The sequence below is a fragment of the Physeter macrocephalus genome, unplaced genomic scaffold (genome assembly GCF_002837175.3).
Source record: "Physeter macrocephalus isolate SW-GA unplaced genomic scaffold, ASM283717v5 random_456, whole genome shotgun sequence".
NCBI lineage: Eukaryota > Metazoa > Chordata > Mammalia > Artiodactyla > Physeteridae > Physeter > Physeter macrocephalus.
Genome location: NW_021145742.1, coordinates 15,595 through 27,824, shown reverse-complemented (window position 1 = coordinate 27,824; position 12,230 = coordinate 15,595). Strand labels below are relative to the sequence as shown.

The window sequence follows — 12,230 nt, the reverse complement described above, 5'->3', positions numbered from 1 at the left end:
TGGAAGCGGGGAAGACACGGGATGTAGAGAGACGGAGACTGCCTGGGCAGAGGAAAGGAGAAAATGCTGGCGCGCAGAGGGGACTTGGGACAGGGACCGAAAGACGCAGGGATGCGGTGAGACACGTAGGGAGAGGCAGGCAGAGAGGCCGCGCCCCAGGGCACCTCCCGACGGAGACGAGAGACCCGCCGGCAGGCTGAGGGAGAGGCGGTGGGAGGCGACGTCCCGGCAGGAGGTAAGGACACGGAGACGCAGAGACTCCCAGAGACAGAGGCGTGAGAGACAGGAAGGCCAGGGGCCTGGGCGGGCCGCTGCGTCTCTCCCTCAGTCCCACCTCCCTCCTCCCGGGTGGCGAGCCGGAGGCGGCGCTGGGCCCCTCCACCCGCCTCCCCCGCCCGGAACTGGATCCCCGCCCCCGCATCCAGACCCCTCCCCTTCTCCCTCCGCTCCCCCTCCGGCCGGGTCCGCCGGATCCGCCTCCTCTGGAACCCAGATGCCGCCTGCTTCCACAGGCCTAACCCAAACCCACCCTCAACCCCAGAGATTCCTAGGAGGCCGTCCCTTTGCACTCGGACACCGCCCACTCTCAGCCCCCACCCCGCTGCCACCTGCGGACCCCTCTCCAGCACCCAGTCGCTTGAGGTCAGGGCTTCTGGCTTTTTCTGGGTCTCCTGCCCTCTGCGGGTCTCTATCCTCCTCTGGTTCTCCCTTTGAGCTCTCTCTCTCTCTGTCCTTCAATCTCGGATCCCCAGTCCCCTGGGTCTTTGCCCCACCCCCACCCCGTCACTGCTCGCCCTCTGGGCCTCTGCCCTCCCACGGCTCTGTCCTCTTTTCTTTGGGTATCTGTACTCCCTTCTCTTCATCTCTGTCCCTCTCTCTCTGGGTCTCTGTCTCCCTCTCCCTGAGTCTCTGTTCCCCTCTCCCTGGGTCTTTATCCTTCTCTCTGGGCCTCTACCCGCACCCCGAGGGCTCTCTCCCCCTGCCCCCGCCCCCGCGCCCTGTTCTAGCTCTCATTCTCTGCTGCCAGGCATCTCAGAAGGCAGTCCTTGCCCCCAGAGCCCAGCTGGCAGGGTCAGGAGAGGGGTGAGAGGGGGGGCTGTGAGGCACAGCGCTTGCAGGGGAGCAGGTGGAGGAGGGGCTTCTCCGGGAGCCCAGGGACCGAGTGGGGCCTGCTCTGGGACCCCTCCTCACACTGGCTCTCCTGATCTCTGTCCTCACATCTCTGTCTCTCGGGTCCTGGGCGGGGGTGCTGGGTTCTGGCCCCGATCTGCTAGGTGTGTGTGGTGTGGGGAGGGAGATCGGGGTTTGGGGGGCATTCCTCTCCAGCTGTGGAGGAGGAGTGTGCCTTCCGGTGTGTGTGGGGGGGGGGCTGTCTGGGTGTGTCTGGTGGAGGGCCACATGCCTGCTTCCAGACTCTCCACCACTGGGTTCTCACTGGTGTGTGTGCCTACGAGGTTGCGTGACTGTGGGCTGTGATGTGTGCCACTGCGTGCCCACGTGCAGCTGGCTGGGGCAGGTCCCTGGCCATGTTCTGGAGCTGTGTGTGGTCCCAGTGTGTCAAGGTGTTCGAGATTGTGTCTGACTCTTGTGTGCTGTGGGTGGGAATGCCCAGAAATGCATGGTGTGTGTCCACACGGAGCTGTGTTGTGTGTGTTTTGGGAGGAGGGAGGCTCAGGTGTGCCGCCAGGATGACATTGGGTGTCCTTGCGTGTTGTGTCTGGGACACTGTGTGGGTGTCCTGTGCTCTGTGTCATTGTGCATATATAAGCTCTGTTGTGTGTCTGTGTATAGTTTTGTGTGAGGTAGAGGAAGAACTGGTTCCCTGTATCCTTGTGTCTGGACCAGCTGCTGTGTCTGCAGTGTGACTCCTCCCCACCTGGAGGTGCTGCCCTGAATCAGGAGGTGTGAGGCAGGGACAGGAGGCTATGGGACACCCCCGGCAGAGGGGCCGTGTGTGCGCGCGTGTGTGTGTGTGTGTTGCTGGGTCTGAGGGGGTGTATGCCACCGCTCCTCCTGCCCCACTCCTTAGAGTTGTCAATGGCCAAGAGTTTCGTTTCCCTGGGTATGTGCATGTGTGTGAAGTTGGAAGGGACAATGGGACTCTGTTAGCAGAGGGAGAAATTCTGTCCATGGAGCCCAGCCAGAGGCTTGGCACAGCACAGGGACTGAGAGGGCAAACTGCTACCCCTGTGGGGCAGATGAGACAAAGGTGCCCCCAGCCCAGTGCAGCTCCCTAGCATCTATGATTTAGCAGACAGATGGTACCCTTGCATGTGTTTGAAAAGGTGCCCCTTCCCACAGATGGATGCAGCCCCACCAGCTGCATTCTTAGGAAGGAGAGCCCGGCTGGATTCCAGCCTCTCAGCCAGACCCTCTTGTGCAGTACACAACCTGCCCAACCATATGTGGCAGCCTTCGTATGAATGAAGGAATCCACATCGCCACACACGTGTCACTCTCAGAAGTGGTGTGTCTGTGTGCATGACAACCCATGTTTCTCTGTGTGGGATAAGGCATCCATGTTCTGTGGGTGGTGGTGCCCTGAGTTCAAAGCCTAGCACCATTGCTTGGGCACTGCGACATCATTTGACCTTTGTTGGTTGGTTTTTGTTTCTTAACTGTGGTAAAATACACATAACATAAAATTTACCATTTTAACCATTTTAAGTGTACAGTTCGATGGCATTTAATATATTCACAATGTTGTGCGACTACCACCACTATTTAGTTCCAGAATATTTTCTTCACCCTGAAAGGAAGCCCTGCCCCCATTAAGCAGTCACTCCCCATTCCCTCCTGTCCCCAGCTCCAGGCAACCACTTATCGGCTTTTGTCTACATGGATTTGACTATTGAAGACATTTCATATAAATGGAATCATACAATATGTGACTTTTTGTGTCTGGCTTTTCTCGCTTGATGTTTTTGAGGTGCTTCATGATGTAGAATGTATTGGTGCTTCATCCCTTTTTGTGGCTGAATAGTATTCCATTGAATGGACAGACCACATTTTGTTTACCCATTCATCAACCGATGGACATTTGGGTGGTCTCCAGTCTGGGGCTGTTGCAAATCATGCTGCTAAGGACATTCGTGTTTTTGTGTTAACATGTTTTTCAATTCTTTGGGGCATATGCCTAGGAGTGGAACTGCTGGGTCACGTGGTAACCCTATGTTTAACTTTTAAGGAACTGCCAAACTGCTTTCCAGAGTGTGGGCCAAGGCACTTCTAAGATGCCCGTTAAACACCAAGTGGAGGCATCCAGCAGGCAGTCTGGCGGCGAGTTCAGGGGAGGGGCCGGAGCAGAGCTAAAAGGGAACGCTGAGGCCCCAAGTGCAGCCTCCCAGAGCCCTCTCCCCATCCCAGGCCCCAGCAGTTTTTGATAATGGTGTGGTCCCTAGATACACGTGCACTCAATGGGAAGGAACAAAGGATAAAAATAATACCGAACGACATTTATTAAACTAGTCCCACCCACCCACCCTCTCTCCCACCTCCTTGCACTGCTTTTATTTCGTCATGGCCTCCATAATTTCTTAGTGTTTCTTCATAACAGTTTTCAACGTGCATCCCATTAATTTGTGTCTGCGTACTGGCTCTCTCCCCTCACCAGAAGGAAAACCCCATAAAGACAGAGGAGGAACCCTGTGGTTCATCTACTGCTGCATCCCCAGCCTCAGTAAACACTGCTGAAGGAACCCCTCCTGCCAGCCTGTTGCCGTACAAAACAGCTGGGCCGACCTGTCCCATCTGGCCCCTCCCATCCTGTTCTCCCTCCTATAAGTAAAGCACCTGCGCTAGGCCAGGCACTGCCCTAAACTCTCTACACATATGAAACCGGTTCGTCTTTCCAACCACCCAGTGATAGCCATCCTTACCCCTGGATTACAGATGGGGAAACTGAGGCACACGGGGACTTCGGTGTATCCAGCATCAGGCACCTGGCACATGGTGGATTTGGGGGATGAACCACTACTACCCTGACTCTCCAGCTGTGCGAGGAGACACGTCAGACCTGAAACTGTGAGCGTGGGGGTGTGTGTGTGCGTGAGAGAGAGAGAAACCACAGAGAGACAGAGGCAGAGAGAGAGACTGAGGCTCAAGATCCCTTGATTATCAGACGTAAATACAGGAGAGAAATAAGCACTGGGGGAACTGAGGGCCACATGGGTCTAAGGCAGCAGTTCTAACTGGGGGCAAACGTGCCCCCGGGGGGATATTTGGCAATGCCTGGAGGCATCTTATGTTTTCACGATGTGGGGGAATGTGAATGCTCCTGGCATCCAGCACATGCTGCTGAACACCCTACAATGCACAGGACGGGCCCCCACAAGCAAGTGCATTCTGTGCTCAGATGGCAGTAGCGCCCAGGGTGAGAAACCCTGCACTCCCTCTTTCCTCCTCCTGGTCTATAAACTCAGGTTCTCAACTCCGATCTCTCTCTCCCCTTCTCTCCTCCCCATCTGCTTTCTTTCTCTCTCCTTCCCCAACTCCCCGACTCCTCCCATCTCACCCACCCCACCATGCGTCTCCCTGCATTGCCTCCCTGGGTCCCCACTGACCCCTCCCAACCTCCTCCCCACTCTCCCTCACCTGCATCTCACCTCTGGCTTTCCCCTCCGCCCTCTCTCCTCCACCTGCCTCCATGGTCTCTTCTCCCTCCATCACACCTTTCCTCTGGCTTCTGTCCACCTCTCTCATTTATTTGCACCCCTGATGTCACCGTCAACTTTCCCACTCTTTCCTCCACCACCCACCACTCACTTTGATCTTTTCTCTGCCGTTATCATGTCCGTTCTCCTTCCTTCCGCGGCGGCTGGACACCCTCCTGTTGCTCCCCCATCACCGTGCACTGTCCCGTGGGACTGCCAACTTTGGGCCCATGCGTATCCCCCGCTCCATCTTTTCTGCTTCCTGGTTTGTGTCTCTCCGTCCTCTTCTACCTTCCCTTGGCCTGCCTTCCTCCATCATCTCCGGCCCCCATCTCCACATTTCTCCACCTCTGGCCATCTTTCTCCCGCCCACCGTTCCAGCCTCGGTTCTCCCCCCAGCCTGGCTGCCCCATGCCGGCCCTCCTGCTCCTCGGGACCCTCCTGCTCCTGGCCTCGACTACCGGCCAGGCTGGGGCGCGCCCGTCCAACGCCACAAGCACCGAACCCCCGGGCCCGCTGCCCGCCCTGCTGGCGCACCTGCGGCGCCTGACCGGGGCGCTGACCGGCGGTGGGGGCGCGGCGGGCCCGGGGGCCAACGGCACCAGGACCAGCACCCCGAGCTCGGCCGGCGCGGCGGCACGGGCGCCCCCTCCTGCCGAGCTCTGCCACGGCTACTACGATGTCATGGGCCAGTACGACGCCACCTTCAACTGCAGCACTGGCTCCTACCGCTTCTGCTGCGGCACCTGCCACTACCGCTTCTGCTGCGAGCACCGCCACATGCGCCTGGCGCAGGCCTCCTGCTCCAACTACGACACGCCGCGCTGGGCCACCACGCCGCCGCCACTGGCCGGGGGCGCCGGGGGCGCCGGGGGTGCGGGCGGGGGACCCGGGCCCGGCCAGGCCGGGTGGCTGGAAGGGGGCCGGGCGGGTGGCGCCGGGGGGCGTGGGGGCGAGGGCCCAGGGGGCAGCACGGCCTACGTGGTATGCGGGGTCATCAGCTTCGCCCTGGCCGTGGGCGTCGGCGCCAAAGTGGCCTTCAGCAAGGCGTCCCGTGCGCCCAGGGCGCACCGGGAGATCAACGTACCCAGGTGTGTGTGCTCTGGGGCCGGAGGGTGGGAAACCTGGGGGCGGGGGCGGGGCCACGGGAGGTGGAGCCATCAGGGAGTGCGGCCGGTGGCGGGGGATGGCAGGGTGCAGGGAGTATGGCCAGCGACTGAGGCAGCCACCAGGAGCGCAGAAGCCAATGCCTTGGAGAGATGGGCGGGACATGAGAATATATGTGACTTAAGTGGCAGTCTATGGAGTGACCAGGTAGGCTCAGGCCTTCATTCATTCAACAAATATTTCTTGAGCACTTTCTGTGAGCCAGGAGCTGGGAACACAGCAGTGAACAAAACAAAGTCCCTGCACTGATGAGTAAACCTGGTTTCCAATCCCAGGTCAGCTGCCTGCGGGCTGTGTGACCCTGGGAAATTTGCTTAAACCTCTCTATGCCTCAGTTTCCTCGTCTGTACAATGGGCCTAATAATTGTTCCCCACCTAGTCAGACTGTAATGAAGATTACCTGGGTTAATTCATGTTGAGTCCTGGTACATGGTAAGCCCTCAGTAAATGCTGGCTACCGTTATCATTAAGACAGTAAGCAAGGAAACACATGTGCAATATACTTTTAGATATTGATAACTGCTGTGAAGAAAACAAAGTAGCATAACGAGTTGTGGATGGGAGGGACAGTGTTGTTTTACACGAAGTGGTCAGGAAAGGCCTCTCTGAGCAGAGACTTGAAGGAAAAGAGAGAACCAAGCAGATATCTGTGGGAAGGGCATTCCAGGCAGAGAGGAAGCCATAAGTGCAATGGCCCTGAGGTGGAGTGTTTGCGGGACAGCGAAGAGGCCCATGCAGCTGGAGTGCAGTGGGTGAGGAGAAGGTGGACAGAAGTAGGCAGAGGCCAGGTTTATCCTAAGTGTGATGCGAGAGCCACTAGAGTGTCCTGAGCTCCATGTGTCACCATCTGATCCCTGGGCCGTGCGTGTGAAACTAGACTGCATGGGACAAGGGCAGAAATGGGGAGACCAATTGGAGACTGTGGCAATAATGGTGAGAGATGGGGCTGGTAGCAGCAGAGGTGGTGACAAGTGCTCCGAGTTGGGATACGTTTTGGAGGGCGAATCCACAGGATCGCTAAGGGCCGTGCAGGGAAGAAAAAGAAGAGTCAAGGGTGATTCTAAGGTTTGGGGTCCACACAGCACCCTTTATTGCCATGGGGAAGGCAGCAAAAGGAACAGGAGTGAGGTCCCAGGTTCAGGGCGGGGCAGGGCCACAGAGAGGACGACGTGGGAGGGACCGCAGAAGGGGTAGGGTCCAGATAAATAGGGGAAGGGGCGCTTCAAGCGGGAAGTGTGGTCCGAGGGACCTTGGGGCAGGCGGTGCCTCAGACTGATATTAGCAAGGGGCGTGGCCAAAGGCGAGAAGCCGAGCTGAGCTCACGGATACACCCAAAGGTGAGAACGGGGAGGGGAAAGAGGCCTGCGCCCCCCTCTCTCCACCCCCACCCCCAGTCCCCAGGCCACTGACCGTCCCTCTGCCACTTCTAGGGCTCTGGTGGACATCCTGAGGCATCAGGCGGGGCCTGGGACCCGCCCGGACCGGGCACGAAGCAGCTCCCTAACCCCGGGGGTCGGGGGTCCCGACAGCATGCCCCCGAGGACGCCCAAGAACCTCTACAACACCGTGAAGCCCTCCAATCTCGGTGAGTGAGAAGTGGGGCTTCGGCTGCCGCCTCTGCCGCCGCCCCAACCCTCATCCCCGTAGCTCCGCCCTCCACGGATGGCTCCGCCTCCCCTTGCGCAGGCCCTGCCCCTAGCCACAGCCCGCTGTCTCTGCCTTCCCGGAACCTTTACGGCCGAGACCTGCTTTGGGCAATGCACTGGACTTTGCAGTGAGCCAGACCTCCTCCCTGACCTCCTGTGGGCACCCTGGGTGGGAACCCTGGGTGCTACGATGGATGATTTACATTTAGACATTCTCAGCCCCTACACTTGAGAAACTCATGTCAGACCACCCAACAGCCAGTGACGCAGAAGGACGCACTTAGTAACTGAATTAGAATTTGTCGGGAGCCAGACGCCTGGATTCAAATCCTGGCTCTACCACTGTGACCTAGGGCAAGTGACTTCGCTTCTCTGGGCCTCAGTTTCCTCATCCATAAAATGAGAATCATAACAGTACTCACTTCATATTATTGTTATTCTTATAGTTTATGATGAGTGCATCAGTGGAGAAGTCCAGGTAGCTAGAAGAGGGTTTGAAAAGGGTCTCATTTGGTGTGAGGGGGAGGAGGTTCCCTCCGAACGTGATGTTTGAGCAGGGGCCAGGAGGGGGAGGGGAGTTTCTTGGGCAGGAGGATCTCTGAGTGGCTGGAGCAGAGCTTGTGAGGTGGCCAGAGCTGAAGCTGAGGAGAGGGTGGGCAGGTACCTCAGGAAGGGCCTTGAGTACCCGGCTGAGCTGAGTGGCTCTGCCTTTGTCCTGAGGGCAGTGGGGAGCCATGGAGGAGTTTAGAGCAAGGGAGCAGCAAAGTCAGAAGTGGGTGGAAGAACTATGTCTCTGGAACCCATATGAAGGAAGACAGATGAGAGGAAGAAGGCTCCAGAGGAGGCTTGCATGATGATCCAGGCAGTAAAGGACAAGGCTTGATCTGGGATCAGGAATGGAGGGGAGGAGATGGGTTTGAATAGTAGTGATAAGGAAGAAACATTTGACCTGGATCTTGAGGGGTGAGTAGGAGGTCTTCAGGCAAAGAAGGAGAGGAAGGGATTCAAAGCTGAGAGAACAGCATTACAGCATGTGCAAAGGCCCTGTGGCAGAACTGAGCTGGATCATTTGGGCGTCAGAGAGAAGTATGGCTTGAGCGGAGGGATGGGAGATGAGGCTGCAGATAGATGTCTGTTGGGGACAAGTCACACAGGCCTCAAATGCCGCCCCCAGCTTAGACTGTGCCCACGGGTGATGGTGAGACATGGGCAGAGTTTCGAGCAGCAGGGGGAGAGGGGCAGGGGTACATGTCAGAAGTACCACAGTGGGGCTGATCTTGGAGACGGGCTGGCCATTTGGCCAGAAGCCTGGTTTGATGATCCAGGAGGGAGAAGCAAGTCAGGGCAAAGATTCAGTAGGCAGGAGGGACCAGAGCTGGGGACCAAGTGGACATGAGTGGGGATCCTTCCACAAGACCAGGACAGCGGTCCAGCTGGGAGCAGGCAACGGCAGTGATGCCACCTCCCCTCTTGGTCCCCACAGATAACCTGCACCACAACTACCTGCACCTCAACGTCAACAGCCCCAAACACCACGCTGCCACTCTGGGTATGGACCAGGGTGGGGCTGCGGGGAGGGCAGGGCTCCTTCCCTTCCCACCCTTGTATTGAGCCGGAGCCAGGTGCCCAGCATAGGGCAGGTGTGAGACCCTGGGAGCCTGTCCTCACAGCCCAGCCAGGTAACCCAGTGAGGCTCAGTTTCCTCATCTCTATGCCAGAAGTGGTCTGCGGGAAGCTGCATGGAGTGCATCCCTTCTAGCCTGGGGTGGGGCACACAACGAGTGCTGAGCAAACGCCGGTTGCCCCTTCTCCTCCTCCTTCCCCAGCAGAGCACCCGAGGGCGGGGTGGGGCGGAGCAGAGGGAGCTTGGACTGCTGCAGCTCTGAGGGGCTGGGATTCCAGATTTCTAATGCTCTAAGGGGGCTGGGGGCCGGAACTGCTGGGTCTGAGGGAGGAGGGCCTGGACTGATCCCGGCCATGCCCCTCTGCCCCAGACTGGCGGGCCATTCCGCCGCCCAGCCCCTCCTTGCACTACTCCACGCTGTCCTGCTCTCGGTCCTTCCACAACCTCTCGCATCTGCCCCCGTCCTACGAGGCCGCTGTGAAATCTGAACTCAACCGCTACTCCTCCCTCAAGAGGCTGGGTGAGTCCCGGGAAGGGGAGTTACCTGGGCGATGGGGCGGGGTCAGGGCCTGGGTTCAGGACAATGGACAGTGACCCGATAGCCTTCTAAAGCTTTAGATTCCCCGCCCCCCCGCCTTAGATTTTTCTCCAACTTTGTTCCAGAATTACCTGAGGTAATTTTGTATCACAATTACTTGGGGTGCTTTTTTTTAAAAATGGAAACCCATGGAGATATGGGAACATATGTATATGTATAACTGATTCACTTTGTTATAAAGCAGAAACTAACACACCATTGTAAAGCAATTATACTCCAATAAAGATGTTACAGTAGGTCAGAAACAAAAAAAAAAAAAGCAAACCCATGGTCCTCCCCCCAAGATCTATTGCATTCATCAGGACTTGTATTTGCAATGAACAGAAATACAACTTAAAAAAAAAAAAAGTGACTATGCTGGTTTGATAACAGAAAGTCACACAAGCTTCAGGTGTGGCTGAAGCCAGGTGCTCAAAAGTTGTCTCCAGGATTCTACATCTCTCAGCTCTGCTGAACAGTGGGCTGGCTTCATTTTCAGATAGAATCTCCCCTTGTGATGGCAAAGATTGTCCTGAGAATTTTCAGGGCAATTCTACCAGAAGAGTCTCTCCCAATGATTCCAGCAAAAATCCCAAGCCTGGATCCCACTGGCCAAAAAAGGGTCACATGCTTGTCCCAGAACCAATCACTGTGACTCTGATTGGACATTTCTGGGTCAGTGGCCGATCCCTGGTAGTGGAGCAGCCTTCAAACATTTTAAACGGAGATCCACAGTAAGAAAGGATTTTTATATTGTGTCCCATGAGACCCACATACACCGGCACACTTTTCAATTACAGTAAAGTTTTGAAAGTTGTTGTTATGGACATTTTCAAACACCCTCGAGAGCAGAGGAATTGTACGATGAGCCCCACGTCCCTGTCGCCCAGCTTTAACAACGGGCAGCATTTTGTTAATCTCTCCTCCCCCCACGCCATCTTCTGGTGCATTATTTCAAAACAAACCCCAGATAGCATGTCACTTCATCCATTAATATGTCAATAACAACACAACTGAAATAAAAATTTTGTGAATGGTACTCACCCTTATTCTCTTATTATGGAACACTTTCTGATAATCTTCTATTCTATTTCCTTTTGCCAAATGCTGGTCCCTACCCACAAAACTGCCTTTACAACCCATGAATGGGTCGAATCTCCAAGTTTGAAAAATACGTGCTACAGGATGAAAGGGAAGGGAAAGTGGTTCCTCAAAAGCAAGAGTTGGGTTCTACTCCCAAAAGAAGGGATGTTCCCAGGCAATTAAAAAAAAAAAAAGGTCCCCCCTCATCTACGATCACAGCATTGCAATCTGGGCCTGGGAATCTGCATTCTGCTAGCTTGGCCGTTCTGACTGGTTAAAATTGTGCCCCTGCCCAGGCTAATGACCAGGAAGTTCCAGGTAATGTCTGGGGTCTTCCTGGGGTGGGGGGGGGTGCCCCAGGGAAGGGAGCACGTTCTGGGCTGGCTGAGGACCCACCTCTGTGGTTTCTTCCCTTCTCCCCCAGCGGAGAAGGATCTGGACGAGGCCTACCTGAAGCGCCGGCCCCTGACGGAGATGCCCCGCGGGACGCTGCCCCTGCATGCGCTGCGGCGACCTGGCACAGGGGGCGGCTATCGCATGGATGGCTGGGGTGGCCCTGAGGAGCTGGGCCTGGCGCCCGCGCCCAACCCACGGCGCGTCATGTCCCAGGAGCACCTGCTGGGCGACGGGGGCCGGGCACGCTATGAGTTCACACTGCCACGCGCGCGCCTCGTGTCACAGGAGCACCTGCTCCTGTCGTCCCCCGAGGCCCTGCGCCAGAGCCGCGAGCACTTGCTATCACCCCCGCGCAGCCCCGTGCTGCCCCCTGAGCCCGCCGCCCGAGCCAGCCTGGCCGCCTCCCACTCCAACCTGCTGCTGGGGCCCGGGGGGCCCCCCACACCGCTGCACGGGCTGCCCCCGCCGCCCGGCCTGCACGCGCACCACCACCACCATGGCCTGCACGGCTCGCCGCAGCCCGCCTGGATGTCAGACACCGGTGGAGGTGGGGGCACGCTGGCCCGCAGGCCGCCCTTCCAGCGCCAGGGCACGCTGGAGCAGCTGCAGTTCATCCCCGGCCATCACCTGCCCCAACACCTCCGCACTGCCAGCAAGAATGAGGTGACTGTCTGAGTGTCTGAGGTCAGGCCAGGGGCTTGGGGGCTGCAGCCTGGGGCCCCCATCCCAGGCTGCAGCCCCCAACACACTCCAGGGACCTGGGACCAGATCTGCGGTGGCCAGGAGGGCTGCCTCCAAGGACACTGTTTTGGATGAAACCGTCACCAGACACAAAGCTTCCTTCTGCGATGTCACGGCAGATGAGACCCCTCCTCCTAAGTCACGGTTTGAGGCAGGACCTCCTTCCCATGACGTCATCACAGAGGAAGAGGCCTGGATGTGAGGTCATCACTAGTGAAAACGTCTTTGTTCATCACAGGGACAAAACCTCCTTCCCATGAGGTCATCACAGAGGAAAAGGCCCACCCTTAAGGTCATCACTAGAGGCGTCTACGCTCCATGGTGTCACCACAAAGACTTCCCTC

At 57.3% G+C, this 12,230-nt stretch overlaps 1 protein-coding gene across 1 annotated transcript; it reads left to right on the top strand.

Annotated features, from left to right (window-relative positions):
* The first annotated feature begins 4,007 nt into the window (after positions 1-4,007).
* On the top strand, positions 4,008-11,820 carry SHISA7 (shisa family member 7). Its single transcript, XM_024117592.2, has 5 exons — positions 4,008-4,023; positions 5,034-5,743; positions 7,250-7,404; positions 9,460-9,609; positions 11,174-11,820. Exons 2-5 carry the CDS (start codon positions 5,064-5,066, stop codon positions 11,818-11,820), a joined length of 1,632 nt encoding a protein of 543 aa, XP_023973360.1. The 5' UTR covers positions 4,008-4,023; positions 5,034-5,063.
* The last annotated feature ends 410 nt before the right edge of the window (positions 11,821-12,230 follow it).